This window comes from Jatropha curcas, chromosome 4 (genome assembly GCF_041381405.1).
Source record: "Jatropha curcas cultivar XTBG-Jc1 chromosome 4, XTBG_Jcur_1.0, whole genome shotgun sequence".
NCBI lineage: Eukaryota > Viridiplantae > Streptophyta > Magnoliopsida > Malpighiales > Euphorbiaceae > Jatropha > Jatropha curcas.
Window position 1 is genome coordinate 23,970,501 of NC_143154.1, and position 16,881 is coordinate 23,987,381.

Sequence of the window (16,881 nt, forward strand, 5' to 3'; positions counted from 1 at the left end):
AATGACCTCATTTGTGAGTCATCTCGGAAGCTACTAAGCCAAGCTCGAACTCAGCTTATTTATTAGACGAGCTCATTAGCTCGACTCAATAAGCTTATCGAATGAGCTCGAGTAAGTTTTTCTCGAGCAGCTCACGAGCAGTTTGTCTTATTTACAACCCTAACCACATAGCAAGTATTTTTCTGTTGACTAAATTATCCTTCTTTTCTTTAATTGTTTTCTTTGTACATGAAATGCAAATTTGAAACCTCATAAGATTTAAACATTTTTGTAGACAAGTAAAAGCAAATCATGTATTTTGTAAGCAATAAAATTATTTTCAAATGGAATCTATCCTAGTCAAAATCATCTCTGGCTCTGACTAAATTGCATTTCATTGCTAAATTTCACTCTAATCTGAAGATTTTTACCTAATAGAGCTGTCGTCGAATAACTTCGTTGGCCTTTCATTTTTACGATTTTTGTAGTGCTCGCCACCTTGGGCAATTCACTAGACGACCCATCCCCCCGATTTAAGAATTTTTAAAGTCGGAGTAACTTCAATTACTAATTTACCAAATCACTTCCTTTGATTGTCAACATACAAAGAATTTAACGTCGTTGGATATTTTTTCTAAGACCGAAGATATGGCAATGGTAGATTTACATAATTTAGGGGATAACACCTATTTATACAAAAGATTAGAAATCCAAGTATAAGATTCACCGGTAGTGATGCGGTAATTGATAATGGAATAAAAGAGTGAGAATTTAATAGGTGAAGAGTTGTGTAGAAATAATTTTATAGATAATAGAAGGATTTAGAAAGAGGATAGTTAAGAAAATTACACGAGTAAAAATAGTGTTTCTCTTTGTGATAAAGGTAATTTTATCAAATCAACTTTTGCATTTGTTTAACAATCTTATATTTGAAAATAACGTTACCCTTTAATTTTATTTATATTAAAATTTAATTTATAGTGATGCAGTAATTTGACAATATACTTGTTGAGAAAAAATCAGATTAAATAACGAAAAATAATAAACGAGAGATATTGTAGTATATGTCAAATTTTGAAACTTTAGTTTAAAAAATGTAAGTTTTGTTATTTACTTATTTACCCTTTTACTTAATGAGACTTTTATTTTCTATTTGGATGCTACTGTTTGTTATTAATGTTTATTCATTTTTTTCTTCTTTTTCTTTCACTGGCAGGCGTGAAATTAGTGTGACAGTCGTCGCTGTAGACGTGAGAGTCCTCATCGAAAAAATCTATTTTTATTCTATAATTTTATTTTTCGTTTCTGTTTCTGTTCTTACTGGAAAATCAATTCATGTTTTACAATTTTATTTTTATTTTTGTTCTTACCATAAAACCGATTTCTGTTATACAATTGAAAATCTATTATTTTCAATTTGATTATATTTTTTTTTCTCCAATTTTTCTTGTCTTCTTCTCGGTTGATGTTGGCCGCAATTCTAGATTTCTATAGATTTCTAGGCATCAAATGAGTTATTTTTTTGTTATTGTATGAATTTTATTCGCATTTTGAATATATATTCTGTATTTAATTTGTCTATATATTGTATCCACACACACATGTTATGCATTCAACGTGTTATTTGGTATATGTATATTCGGTATATATATATATGCATATATACGATATTTACAGTTGACTTGAAAATTTTAATTTTTCGACTGTTTATTTTTTCAATTATGGAACGAAACTACATATTTTATTTTGTAGATGTAACTAGTTTTTTCATTTGTTTTGTTTTTCTAATTTTTCTTTTTACAAAGATTTCATGTTTCATTTTTCCTAATTTTATTTATATCTATTTTTATTTTTCTTTCGATTTTCTGATAGTATGACCCATATTTGGTTGTGTGCTTGTGTGTGATATGGATTCATTAAGCTTTTATTTTGGGGTTTATTGTTTATTTTTGACCAAAAATAATTCTCTTAAGTTTTTAAAATTTTCTAATATTTGTTTAATAAATTTTAAATATTATTTATTGTTAAAAAATATGTGTATTAGAATTCAAATCTCAGCAAATATTAAAATCCAATGGAAATAGAAATTAAATCAAATTCTACAAAATAGGGGAAAAGAGTACTTGATTGCATATAAGAATAATTATATAGGGTTCTGACCGCACTTTGGCTTCACATATGCTTTTTAACTGCATATAAACGGCGACCAAGAAACTGTTATTACACAAAACCCTAAAAACCAGAGTTTTTAAAGAAACTCCCCAAAGCCAGACCCCATTTTCCATTATCAGAGAAGAGTTACGGATCGATTATTCGCCGCCCCCTTCTCCGTCACCGGAAAAATGGACGAAGCCCAAGCGGAGCCGTCACTGATAAAGCAGCTAGCTTCCTGCGATAACAAAACCCGTAATAAAGCCCTTGGCCTCCTGTTAAAGAGCTGGCTTCCTTCTCAATCGCAAATCCCCGACGAGGATATGAAAAAGCTATGGAAAGGGCTTTTCTACTGCGTATGGCATTCCGATAAGGCGGGCCCCCAGGCCCATCTTATCCATCGTCTTTCTTCTTTGCTTCCTCAGCTTGATCTCCGTGTATCAATCCAGTACTTTTCAGTGTTTTTACTTACTATGCGTCGCGAGTGGACAGGCATAGATAGGCTAAGGTTAGATAAGTTTTATCTTTTGATTCGTAAGTTTCTGCACTTCTTTTTCAATATTATGAAGAGAAATTCGTGGGATTCGGAGCTTTCTACTCGTTTGATGGATGTATTGGTACAACATACTTTTTTGGCTGATGATAAATTGTTGGGCAACGGTGTCAATTATCATATCGCTTCTGTTTTTCTTGAGGAACTTAAACCTTTTCTTCCTTTGAGTAAGCCAATGATTCATGTTCTTTTGGGACCTTTTCTTACAGTCATGGGAAAAGTGTCTGATAAGATTTTGTTGGATAAGATTAAGAGTAATGTGTTTAATTCGTTGCTGGAAATGGGAAATAAGCTGTTAGAACTCAAGAAATCGAAGGATGATGTTAATTTTGTGGATGATGAAATGGTTTTAGGTTCAATAGCGTTGGTGTTCGGATTTTCTGCCAAATTTTATGAATTGGGCTCGGCAGTAGAATGTCCTCAAGGGAATAGGAAACTTCTTTTTCGTTTGCATGAATTGTTTTTGAAGTTGGAGAAGGATTTTGCATCTTCAGGGATTGATATCTCTTTACCTGAGGTTAATCAAGACAATGATGAAGATGAGGTGCCAAAATTGGTTCCTATCACCACTGAAATGGACGTGGAAGTGGACGGTATGAATACTGATGTTGCAAAATTGTCTAGTAGCAACCGCTTGAGAAAGTGCAAAAAGTCTAAAAAGGCCTCAGGTAGTAGTGGAAAAAAGGCTAAGAAGCATAATGGTGGCAGTTTTAATTGTGACACTGAAGAAGAAGATAATTTGGTTATAACAAATAATGGCAATGCAAATGAAGAAAGCAACCATGATGCTAATTTAATAACATTTAATGAATCTGTGATATCAAACCTCCAGATGCAGTTTGAGAAAGTTGCTGATGAAATGGGCTTGGATAATAAAGTCCGAAGTGGTTGTGATGTTCCTGAAGTCACTGGAAAAAGTACTATATCCAAGAAACGGAAGAGAGCAAAAAGTAAGGATAGACAGCAATCAGAAAATCCAGGGTCAACTGGTGAAGAAAATGCTGAAGGCGGTGCAACAGCCAAGAGTACTGAGAAGAGTGCAAAGAAAGTAAGGTTTTCCATGAAAAACAACTTAGTATGGAAGCCTCACAGTCCTTTACCTCCGCAAAGCTTGAGAATACCTCCATCTGTGACTCCTCGAGGAAGTGCACTTAAGAAAGGGATACCTCCAGGTCCCATTAGGGAGATGCCTGCTGCAAAAAAGGCGAAACAGAAAGCAAAATCTATGAAGAAGAACCGGAAGGGAATAAGTATCATTGGCCCTTCCATTAAACGCCTCAGGAAATTAAAGTCTGTTTCCACATAGATAGTGGTTATCATGAAATCTCTTGCTTTTAATCTTCTCATGCTCCCCTTCTTTTGGTAACTGGTCTCAAGTTTGAAAATTGATTTGATATTTAATTTCTTTGTTGAGTGAAGAACAATGGATGCTAATGATTCAATGACTTATCTCCTAATAGTTTTGATCGACATCCTGCAATTGTTTAATGTTGGGAATTTTTTAATTCCTTGAATTATTTAATAACCTCCACTCTTATTTTTGGATCCCCCTCCCCCCTCCCTTTTCTCGCTTTCTGGGATAGGACACAAAGGTTGATGTCAAAATCATATACTTGCTGATAAATGCTTTCTTTTTATCTTAACTGAGCTTCTTTGTTGGAATGAAGCTTTGATGCTGCGGCATTTAAATTATATATTGGATGATTTAAAGGGATGCTGTTTGTGTATTTATGAGTCATTGTGTATTCCACGTGGATACTGATTATAATGGAGGATGCATTGTCAATCATATTGAGATTCCCTAATGAAGGCTTAACTTATAAAAATGATAGTGAGAGTTACAAGGGTACTATGCATTTCCGAGGCAATTTGACTGCCTCTTTTCTAGATTTGGTTGCGTAGAAAACCTTAGGTATGATTGTGTTCGTTGGTCTCACTTTGTCCTGCTTTCTTTTTGCATTTTTTCTTGTCTGCATATACTTATCTGAATTCTTGAATGTTAGAACTAACATACAGACTTCTTATCATTGAAAATTTCATGTGGATTTGTCAGTCTAAGCAGGAGACAATATATTTTGATATTATTGATTATGTTTTGATTTAACAATATGCAGGCATACATATCATTTATGATCAACCTGAACCTGATTTATAAGCCCTATTATCAGTATGTGTTGAGACCTCACACCAAAAATATCAATAAGTGAATGCCAAACTATTAAGGATTGTGCAACTATGTCCTGTTCGTCCTGTTCTTCTTATAAATTTTAACCAGGAATGGTTAGATATTGTAATGTACTTGGATATGTGAACTTGTGAGTGTGAATTAGTATACCCTCCACATATTTCCAGATCATTTTACAGAGGAATTTCCGGTAAGATCCTTGGGTGGATGTCAAATTTTATTGTGCCAATACCTTGGCATCTGAAGTAGGATTTCTAATAGCTGATTTATTGTTTTTTGATATGGGCTATGTGAACGTCTTAATCATTGTACCTTGGAACCAAAACCCCCCTGTTGGTCTAGTTTCTCGTCTTTTGTCTCTCTAAATATGCATTTGTAGCAAACCGGACGAGATCAACTATTGCAAGACCTTAAATATGTCCTCTCCTAGCACTGTTTCAGCCTCTGGTCTTGCACCTTTTAAACTTGAAGGGTGGGGAGAGAAAGCGTCTGGTGGTCATTCTGATGTGTGCTGTCTGACACAGGAGATATCAAATTTACGGGATAATTGTAATAGGATAGGAGATGATGTTTCTCCCTATGCTGTGAGGTTGGACCCACGATATCAGGTATCCTCTCTTTTTTCTATGGTTTTCAGATTATGGTTGCAAAACTCTGATTTCATTGATTCTCAAATTCAATTGCTTGTGCATTGATCATTTATAATTCCTAATTATGGGTTTAGGACTAATATGATATTAAGAAGTTACAGATTCAACTTCATTATCTCTCACCTATTCTGCACCTATGTTGCTTGCATCATAATGGGGATCTTTTTTTTTTTTTTTTTTTTTTGGTGGTAACTTATAGATTTGAGACATATAGTTATTCTGATATTTTATTCTTTTCAGGTTTTAGGCATTGGTATTACTCATGCCCTAAATGCTTATGCACTGATCTGGAAGTTCACTGAGAATGTTTGCTACAGAACTGAAGGGAAAGGAGGGAACTCTCAACCAGCAGTTGGATGAGATGGTTAATTACTTTTCCTTAAACATGACGTTTTGAATAGCGATGACTGAGATTGCTTGCTACCAGAGGCTCACAGCAACCAAAGTAATGAATAATACTTCCAAAAGTGTTTTGATGGCTTACAGTTTCTGTAGGAAAAAATGGAGTTAACTGATTGGGAGGAAATGCGAATTTCAAACGTCTTTGTTTTAATTTCTCTTTTGTGGCAAGAATTGCACCATTTCAGATTAATAGGTTTAATTGCCATTTGAAGAAGCGTTCACTTGTAAAGGTCAAATTGATCCTTGGGGTTTTCTAAAAGGTCTAATTTGTTTCATAATATACTATGTGGCTTCTGCCCCGATTTGGAACATGACTATTTTGGTTCAGTTTAACTTGAATCTAATTTTTAGTCAAAAAGGAGTAAATTGATAAGTTCTATTCTTCCGAATGATGTTTAGTCCAACATCCAGCTTCTCGTTTTAACAACAAAATAATTTTCGCTCCCCCACGCTACCAATAACAATTTTTAAAGTTAAAAGTTTTTGAATTTTATATATAAAATATTAATTTGATATATGAACAAATATAACTTTGAAATTAATAATTTTTACAAGTTTTTAACTAATGAAATATCTATTAATAATTACAACAGGTCATGGCCTTAAAGCAACTCATCACCAGTCCTATTATCATTAAAATTTTGAAACCAAAAAGGAAGAAATCTTGGAAAACAAAATGATAGTGCGTCATTCCAATTTTCAACAGTGGCTAGAGGAAAATGAGAACAAACAAAAGGTGAAAAGGAAGAAACAGTACTAAACGGGTTCCCCAATGAATTGGGACTGGTTGTCCGGGTAATTTCAATACAATTACCGGTTCACATCATCCATTCAGCACTTAAAAAGTTGTAATCGTCAAAAGTAGGGTAGTTTTAAAAATTTTAACATTTAAACCACCTGCATGTGAAATGTAAGGCACTATTTCGTAACTCATTCGTCTATAGTTATAATACAGTAACATTGCCTATGCTTTCCATACCCGACCAGCTATTTATACAGGGTGGGAATGGGCAATGTTACCGCCTACCTTGCTCCGCTTCATTGTCATTCCTCGTTTTCAGATGGGAGTTGATCGATTAACCAATCCCCAAGAACCAAAAAAAAAAAAAAAAAAGGCATATGGAAACTCAATTAATAGATAGCATTAGCTAATACAAAAATAAAAATACCTTTGGTTTTTTTGTTTGACAGTTAAACATATTAATGTAACAAAATAATTTACTCTTCTGTTCTCTGGTTTAAGACGTCTGTCGAGTTATAAGCAGCGTCAGCTGAAGAAGTGTCAATATCATTCAGTCCCAACTCCTCGTTCTGTTCCCAAGACCTCTTGTATTCCTCAACTGAAAGATAGCAAACTCGACCACATCAATCAAACAAAAAGGTAGTCATATCAGCACATAGTTTATTCATTCAATTTTTTATTCGGTACATCCAGAATTCTTAAAAGAGATGGGACTGTCAGGATGCAGTCCTTTTTTTTTTTTGGAAATATGGGAGACTTAATAAACCGAAATAACATTGTGAGCTACATAACATGAAGCAGCCCTCTCCTTTGAATAATATTCATCAAATTGGTGATAACCTTTTGTGGTGGAGAGGACTTAAACTCGAGACGTCACTCGTATATTTTTTACAAGAGATAGGATGACCAACTAGATCACACCCAATTGGTGGGTGCGAGTCCCTTATTTGTACTACAAGGTGGAAACGTTCATCGCAGCCCAAACAAACTGAGAATGTGATGTCCACCATAAAATTTTTTTTTTTTTAAAACCTAAACTTGAAGTTGTTTTGTGAATGATGGAAACTAATTCTTATTTCTCATCTTATACACTGCATGAATTTTTCTAAATGGATTTAATGCAGAACATATTTATATGCCAGAACAGAAACAAAAAGAGCTTACATTGTAACTGATGGTCATCTTTGATATCATCAGTTGCTGGTGCAATGAAAGAATTCGCTAATCCATCATCAAGAATTAAAGTCCATGGCTCTTCCAAACTCAAAAGCTGAAAAGAAAGAAAATTACTAGTGGTCAAAATAAATGAAGACAAACCCACCCACCCTCCAAGCAACAAATATAGACCTACAATTCCTTTTATTATTAAATCAGTATTAGCTGAATATATATGCCAGGAGTAGTTGTATCCACACAAGAAAAAAGCATAATAATGGAAGTAGTAGGAAATTTCATCTTGTCAACACATTTGATTCACACTGCGATTTTGCAAGGGAAAATGCTGAGTTACATCATAATTGCTGTAATTTCAAGTATAAATTGAAGAAAAATGTTAAGGAATTAAAGTTATTGATTTAATTATGAAGAAATAATTTTTCTAGCCTTTTTTGATTCATGGAGTTTTATCTCTAGCTAATATCCAATAAGAGGAGGGACATAAACAAAAGAAAGGGAGTTTGACATAGAGGATAAGCAATCCTTCAAATTAGAATAATAGTAGTGCCTTCTGCACACACTGCATAATACTTGGATATATTCCTCTGAAGGCCTTGAATCAATCTCCCAGACATAACAAAAGCTTTTACTTTCCACCTCCTAGGTCTCCAATTCAACTAACTTATAGAAGTTGCAAATTTCTGGATCTCTATCTCTCCATTTCTCTCTCTTTTTTTTTTTTTTTTTCTAACCACCCTATCATTGGTTAAGAGGAAATATCCTATCCACTATCACAGACAGTGTTTTTCTTTCCTTGGTTAATAAAATATTCATTTACTTTATTTAAATTGAAAAAAAAAAGGAATTATTGCAAACATGCAACTAGGGCCAAAAGAAAAGGCCTATGAGCACTCACAAAGCAAACAAGTTACGAGATACCATCACAGTTCACTGCAGCCAAATATACTATTTTTTCCAGTTTCTTGATCCGGTTGATGGCAATAACAAAAAGAAATGCACGGGGAGGAGGAATAACTTACCTTGTTCAGCCTTGCTCTAAAGTCTTGCCACTTGCTTCTTTTATATTCATCAAGACTATCTCCAAAGGTAAATCCATGTACTCTCTCAAGGCCTGTACATATAAATCATTAGGTACAATGATTATATATCACAATTTAAGCTGTAAAAAGAAAATCCACAGGCAAATCTTATAAAACATTTAATTTGTTAAATAATACAGCAAATGAATAAAGTGAGTTCTAATTTTATACCCCAGAATACATACTAGGACAGTAAGAGAGCGGTTTATGTCCATTCAGAAGTAAATATTGCCAAAGGCAACAAGAGACAGTATAATGATGCATCATGAAATAATAGCAACTAAGAAGCATACGTGAGAAGCAACACTCACTTTCACTTATCTTTGTAATTAAACCTTCGACAGTTGTAACAACTCCCCCCAATGTGCCACTGGCCAATTCCAACTCAAGCTCTGGAATTTTCACACTTGCAGTATCTGACTGATAAATGCAGCAAGATAATTAGCAAATGAATACACATCACATCCTAAGTGGAAGCAAATAGCACATCTAAAACATTCAATAAATTCTTATGAGTCATTCAGCATTTATTTTGATTTACTTGTTAGTATTCAGATTCTCCCAGTAACAGTATTCTATTTAAGTAATATATATACCTTCCTATTTAGGATTTTCCGTTGATAAATTTAGCGTATTATACTATTTAAGAATTTAGTAATCGGAAGGTTGTTTGCTTCTGATTTAGTGATTATCAAGAAACACATTTTCTTATTTAGAATGGTACTGGTTGAACAACCAAAGTAGTTCTCTAAGTTTCTACTTAACCTAATTATTTTCTCAGGCTTTTGATCAATAGATTAGTAACTATCTAATTTGGACAGCCTGTGAGTCTAACTTTTTTTTTTTTTTTTTTTATCTCCCATCTCTCTCTCTGCTGCTACAGTACCTGAGGTACTGTTTACAGCTTCAGAAAAAGCCATCAATTCTCTTCTTCTCTCACTCTAATGCTCAGACTTGCTGACCTTACTCTCATATATCTCTAGACCAAGGGAGAAATTATGCTTGTCAGTTTCCTACTCCACCCATAGCCCCGTCGTCAAGAATCTGCCTCCGCCGCCATTGCATGAACCATTTATGATGGCTGCATCTAGGTCCCCTCCCCCACCCAAAAAAAAAAAAATCTCAAACACCCTGAAAGAGCAATGATTGTAAAAAATGTATATGCAATTGGAACACATCAATTTGTGCAACCAGTTCCCATTTCTGTGAACAATACACAAATTTAAGAGTGAAAATCACCTCGCACAAAAAAGAAGGATGAAGTATGCAAGAAGAAAAATAGATGACCCTCGAAATAAAAAGCAAGGACCATTGAGAACTGAGGATGTCTATTTTCTTCAACCCATATGATCATTTTCCTCGACACCCACAATAGCAACTTTTTCTTCCTTCTTTCAGATGCTCTTTTCAGGATTTCTTAGAGATGTTTCGCATTGAAAACAACTCAAAACATCTTAATACATGATAGAAATTAACAAAAATAGGATCCCCAATATATTGATGAATGCAAGCATATATTTCTCCTTCTAACTATACAATTACCAGTAAGGAAATTTTGTTGCATCTTACACGAGAGAAGTCTAGATTGCAGAAAAAGGTTTAGAACAAACCTTTATTACATCACGGCTTAGGTCATTAATGTTCTTCACATGAAGGGTGATTCTCTTTCCTTTTTCAGGAATTGCCCCACCAGGTTTCAACTGCATTTGAAAATAATATATTACGTAATAATAAACATAGAAAGGAGAATAGGAAAGTAAAATCAAATGACTACAAACCTCAGAATTGCGGTAACCACAGGCATCACAAGTAGATGCCATGACGATTACTTCTTGGAAGTATGGAATCTCTGCAGACTGTTAAGGCCAAGATTCTGTGCATAACTTAACGATCAAATTTGCAAATTGGAAGATTTTAAAAAAGCTCAGCAGCTTCAGCTGTATAAATTAAACTTTTCAAATGAGTTATTTGATGGCATTTTCCCACCACAACCATCATTTTTAGATTCCATAGTCTTCCATACAGTTTGCTCCATAAGTTAAAAAAACATAAAACACGAAAGGACATCATTAAAGTAAGGACATATCTAGAAATCTCTTCCAAGCATTTCTCACTTTCAACAATCATTTTCTCTAATTTACCAAAGCAAAAAAGCTACTTAAGAGCAAGGAGGAAAAACAAAGTAGGAATGGAAATTTAAGCAATTGAAAAATAAGACAGGAGAAATAGGAGTACAAACCAGTATCCAACATCTCTTCCAAAAAATTTTGATCGCCAACAAAAACAAATTCCTTAAACCATCTTGTAATCATCCACCATATTTACTCTCCAAAGCTTTGCCGTTAAATACCAAACTTCCATGAACCACAACTAAGAATAGCATATTTCATGCAAAATTACATAATGTCCTCTACAATAAGTTCAGAAATCCTAAAAGGTCTGTAGCATGCCAAGACACTTCAAAAAGGAAAAAGACATCAACCAAGCATCTCAAGCTATGCAGTAAGGATATGACTTTCTCCATGCCATACATAGATAGGGGATGCAAATGAGCCAAGTCAAGCCGAGCTTTAGGTAGCTCAGGCTTGGTTCTTTAATAAATGAGTCAATTCAAAATGAGTAGTATCAGGCTCATGTAAATCTCACAAGCTTAATTGAGCTTAATTTTTTTTTTTTAATCAATGTATATTATAAATTTGGTTACAATACAAAAAGCATTGATATTAATTTGAAACAAACTTAATATCAATTCTTTTTACAGAAAGTATTTGAAAACTTTTTCCGACTTATACTTTGTTTTGCATTGATATCAATTTGATCAAAGTGGATATTTGAAACAAAGGATTCATATAGCCGACCCCAATTAGTTTGAGACCGAGGCATGGTGGTTGTTGTAATATAAATTGAGTTATTCATAAATTTATTCAAATATCAAAATATATATGTTAATTCTTTGATGACACTTACACTTCTTTATGATAAATTTGTAAACTTTAATTATTATGCCACTGAATTTTTTTTTTTTTTTAGCAATTAATATTATAAAAAGTATATTTATACATAAAAATCATAAATAATACAGATGCATACATACACACGTACATTTTATATAAACTAATTATATTATATACAAGCTGGCTCATGAACCTATAAATGAGCAACTCCCAAGCCTCACCTAGATGAATCAAGCTTTTCTTAGCTGAAGCTTAACGCATTGATTAATGAGCTTATGAGTGCAAGCAACCTATTATCGAGCCAAAATCCTAGTAGCTCATGACGGGTGCCCCATAGAGAGATAATACTAACTAATTACAAGCAACTTCTTCTCAAATTCTTTCTACAGCTAAAATCCCAAACGAGATGTGTCCTAAACAAAGTTTATCACAACTATTACTTTACAAATAATATTAAGGAGATAACACTATTGACTCACTAGTCACCATAACAAAATGCACAATGAAGGCAACAGCGAGATCACATAGATATTCAACAGTAACAATCCTAATCCCAAACAAGAAACTACATAATTTAGACTTAGGAATCCTGCAAATGTGCTTTTTAAAATGGAGCCTATTAAGAAAATTAGGAGTTGAAATAGCAAGTTATCGGCATCTACCAAGACAATCATTAGTCTCACCTCAACATGCTCAATGATGACATATGCATTGGTAGAGGCTGGATATTCTACCACTTAGAGATTTCTATCTAGATTTCTTTAAGAGGCTGAGGTAAAGTACCTTTTCCCTTCTTGATCCATTAATTTAACAACTTAATCTGATCAGAATTAGTTATCTCAGAATATGATAAGAGTGAATTTTTTATCAGAAAATGTAAATATGGAACAGAAACTCAAAGTAACCGGGCATAAAAGGAATCTAACACAAATTAAAGACGAAGGATATTTAATGACCATGACTAGCTGACTGCCACAAATGAGACAATGGAAACCCAAGTCAGGACATTATAATAGATCCCTAGCCAATAAATTGAATATTGAAGAAATAAAAGGAGAAACAAAAGAAGTCAAGGATACTGGTAACAAACATTCGAGTCTCACCCCTGCTGGAACAAGCCCCACAACTCGATGGGAAAGTCATCACCTGTTGAAGAAAGCATGCACAAAGTAATATGATTATAAAACACAAAGTTATATGAGGACAATTAACTTGTAGGATATTTAACAAATGTAACTGCATGACCTCTTCTGGTGCAGAGTAGCGACACAAAGCATCAGCAATTTCTGCACTATTACTCTGAGCAATGGCCCGTTGACCAGCCACTGCTCCAACAGACCCATGAGATTCTCGTCCTGTTTGATCAGACGCAGTGCCTGTCACTTCTGATGTTGGTCTATCACCAGATTCTCCCAACTGTGATTGGTCAACTAAATAGCCTAATGATGCCTGTTGCTCAGGAGTTCGATCATAGAACTTAATAGTCAAACATGGATCAGGAGATGGAGCAAACCTATTCACAGATTATAATAACATCATTAAAACATTTCAAAAAAAAAAAAAGGAAGAGAGATGAGGTTCAATATAATGAAAGATAACAAACAAGATAAATAAGTTTATCCCAAAAGAAAATTTTAATCCAGCTACAGTATCTGAGATATATTGCAAGATAAAAGAATTGAAGGTTCAGATCTTGGGAACATGCAAGTTCATGTGGATATGCAACTATGAAGCAGACAATAAAATTTCCCTTCATTAAATTCTCTTACGGGTTCTCAATGAAGCTGTTTCCAGCAGGATCATCAAGGATGAAAGTGAAAGATGAATCCCCTGTTGCACAAGCTCTCAATTTCAACAAAAACTGGTCTATTGCTTCAGCTGTCTGAGGATCAACTTTCTGGACAGCCAGAAATACCATTAATTAGATGGATAAAAGCAAAGCCAATGAATTTTTTTTTTTTTCCCAAAAAATAATAGCATAACAAGAAAATGCATCAAGCAACAACAGTATCAGCTTAAGATGCACCTTCCGCTCTTCTTGAAGTGCTTGCAATTCATCTGCAGCTCGTGTCAAGATACCTTCAACCTAAGAATTATTCCAGGTATGGAATGGTTAAGTGGATCAGAGAAGAATAGAGATAGTGTAACATAAGACACATTTTGGAATCATTATTTAAAATATGGAGCAACTTATACAGTAAGAGGCATTATTAAAATCCAAAACTATTTTGCTTGTCTAACTTCAGGAAATGCATCAGCAACCTAGAAGAACATATCACAGACTGCACAGAAAGTCATCCAGCCCCTCACATTAAAATATGCAACATTCCGTTATTTAGTTGATTACTCATCAAGCTAATATGACTAGAAACATTAGTAAGAAATGAAGATACATGTATAAATTACCAAAAAAATAAAAAAAATTCTTCTCAGCACTAGTAAGCTCCCCAAAGAACAATGGGAAAGCTTCTCATTGCAGTGTCCTCCACAGTTTGACTGTTTGTTTCAAGAGAAGATTGGCAGCTTAAGTTTTGAATTTTTCAATTCAGCAAATTCCATGGTCATCAGTCAAACAAGCAAGCAATTAAATCTCTCCTTTTATTTTAGGCACTAGCTAGCCACAAAATTTTCATTGAATGGTATCTTTTTCTTTTTTCTTCCCAAATCCCAATCATTTCAATATACTAAATGGAGTCCTGCAACTGCAAATGTAGAGATAGAGTGCGAGCGCAAGTGCAACTACCAACACTATTTTCACAACATATGAACAAGCCAAGGGAAAGTCAAAAGACAGATATTACCAAAACAAACACACTTAGAAAGAAAAAAATATGCGACTTAAAACAGAGCTTATAGGGGATACAGTTGATAAACTGCCGCGTTGTGCCTCAGGAGGAATCTCAAACTCCAATTCAGGAATCTGCATATACATATAAAAGGATGTAAGAATCACAAACTGATACATTACAATAAAATGTAAATAAACTGTCACATCTTCCAAAACAAGGAAGAAAAAAAAATGGAACATTAAATGCTAATTGAAATCTATAAGAACTTCTGGACATAAATTTTTATATATATTTTTTTTTTTGGGAGGTAATTGAACCAAGGACCGAACCAACAAATTGTAAAAGCATTAACCAAACTTCCCTTACTAAATACCCAAATTTCATTGGTTTGGTTTGATTTTTCAGGGACAACTATACAACACTGGCCCTAAATCCAGTGGCCAAAAGCATATTTTTTTTATCTAATAACTAGATAAAGACAAAGATACATTAAGCAAATTGATTGCTTATTTAGTTCAGTATGGTTACATTATTCTGAAATTAAACACACAATCCTGCCTAACACCTTGGAGTAATAATTTACAGAGGTTACAAGCTTAAACCTTCAGTTAAACAAGGACACATCAACTTGCTTATAAAAGATGCTAGCAAAACGAGGAGGGATGAAACAAGGAGACAAAAAATAAGGAATGGTAAGATCAAGTATTGAGCACAAGGGGCAGAACCAATTTGACTTTCAGAACCAATCTATTTCTACCCCACAAACTAAGCATATGAACGATTGAACGTATCAAATGAGAACTAAATATAAACGTTATTAGAAATTGTAAGTAAACACGTATTCACAAAACAGTGGTTTTAGGATCAAGTGAACATACCTTTATGGTGGCAGACTCAGCTTTTACAACCTGTCGATTTAGCACCTGCATATCAAATGAACAGAATTGGATCCCTTATTAAGACAGCTTCAAATTTTTGTGACAAAAGCAGAAGACTTAAATATTTCACATGCCCAGACAACTATTGAAAACAAGCTCCAATAACAAGGTCTTATCCAAGCTACATATATAGAAGCACAATTTTGAATATAACAAATCAAAGGGAAGAAAAATAATGAGTCAAATGATAGAAATTCTGAAGATTATAGAAGTTGCATCTGTGTAAATGTTCAAATAGGCTAAATACTCAATCTCACAACAAAATTGCACACCAACAATTTTTTCATTCTTATCATCCTCATGTCACCTTAATATCACCGTAACATGGAAATTAATTTAGCTCAATGCAGAAAGTAATCAGAAAAACATAAGTATAAATGAAACATATTGCAAATTAGAAGCATTTGATTACAGTTGAGGCAACCTTAGGATCGCCTGATTGGACTTCCAAACGATAACAACATCCCCGAGGCTGGATTTCACCAGCAAACTGGACTTCATTATTCCTAATTAGGAGAAAAACAAATAAAAAGCCTACATAAAATATCAGTTTAATAATAAATACTGAAAAATCCTCACAAGAACAAAAACATTCAAAATTACCTCTCACCACAATGCGGACACTCAAAAGCTGATAACAAGATCTGCAGGCAGGAAAAATATATTCCAGTATATTTTATTTTTATCATGCAGTGCAATTACACAAAAACCAGACATGCTATCCATACTGAGATTAATTTAATCAGAAATTTAAAAAAGAATAATAATAATAACCAGTTACTAAGAAGCAAATATGAGATAAGTACCTTTCTAAAGTGAGGGATTAATGTCAATAAAAGCCTTGTTATTCCCTGTTAAAAAAATTTAGCATACAAATTGAACTCAATAAATTGAGTGATCTCCACAAATATATCTATTTATGAATTAGACAAGAAAATAATACACAGAGAGTGAGAAAGAGGTTTTACATTTTCGCCGCAGCGCATACAAAGGCTTTCGACCTGGTAAAGAGGAGCGTCAAAATCGTCGTCAGTAGAAATAGCTTCTACTACTGTTCTTACATCCATTATTTGCTCCTTATTGCTGCTGCTTTCCATTGTTTCCGGCAGTTTTGGTGCTTCTGCTATTTCTCGGCTACAAGGTTTTCCTTTTTTTTTTTTTTTTTTTTTTTGGGCTGGCGGCGAAATATGGAGGAGTTTCTTTATTATTATGCGTTCTTTGAGAGGGCGCTAGAAGTTTCAATTGTTTTCTGGCTTATTGTGATTTACTGGAGGGAGAGAGCG

At 33.9% G+C, this 16,881-nt stretch overlaps 3 protein-coding genes across 3 annotated transcripts; 2 read left to right on the forward strand and 1 right to left on the reverse strand.

The window, feature by feature from the left end:
- The first annotated feature begins 2,162 nt into the window (after positions 1–2,162).
- Positions 2,163–4,155, forward strand: LOC149497028 (ribosomal RNA processing-like protein). The gene has a single exon (XM_089720635.1). The coding sequence runs from the start codon at positions 2,322–2,324 to the stop codon at positions 3,987–3,989; it is 1,668 nt and encodes a 555-aa protein (XP_089576761.1). The 5' UTR covers positions 2,163–2,321; the 3' UTR covers positions 3,990–4,155.
- Positions 4,156–4,309: 154 nt separating this feature from the next.
- On the forward strand, positions 4,310–6,293 carry LOC105636163 (uncharacterized). Its single transcript, XM_012219361.4, has 2 exons — positions 4,310–5,476; positions 5,759–6,293. The coding sequence occupies exons 1-2, from the start codon at positions 5,285–5,287 to the stop codon at positions 5,876–5,878; spliced, it is 312 nt and encodes a 103-aa protein (XP_012074751.3). The 5' UTR covers positions 4,310–5,284; the 3' UTR covers positions 5,879–6,293.
- A 745-nt stretch (positions 6,294–7,038) lies between these two features.
- LOC105636164 (uncharacterized) lies at positions 7,039–16,881 on the reverse strand. Its single transcript, XM_012219362.4, has 16 exons — positions 16,567–16,881; positions 16,405–16,449; positions 16,202–16,242; positions 16,023–16,104; positions 15,539–15,583; positions 14,735–14,791; positions 13,898–13,957; positions 13,641–13,768; positions 13,117–13,384; positions 12,951–13,017; positions 10,696–10,766; positions 10,528–10,617; positions 9,229–9,337; positions 8,858–8,949; positions 7,827–7,932; positions 7,039–7,260 (listed from the first exon to the last, which is right to left on the reverse strand). The coding sequence occupies exons 1-16, from the start codon at positions 16,693–16,695 to the stop codon at positions 7,139–7,141; spliced, it is 1,512 nt and encodes a 503-aa protein (XP_012074752.1). The 5' UTR covers positions 16,696–16,881; the 3' UTR covers positions 7,039–7,138.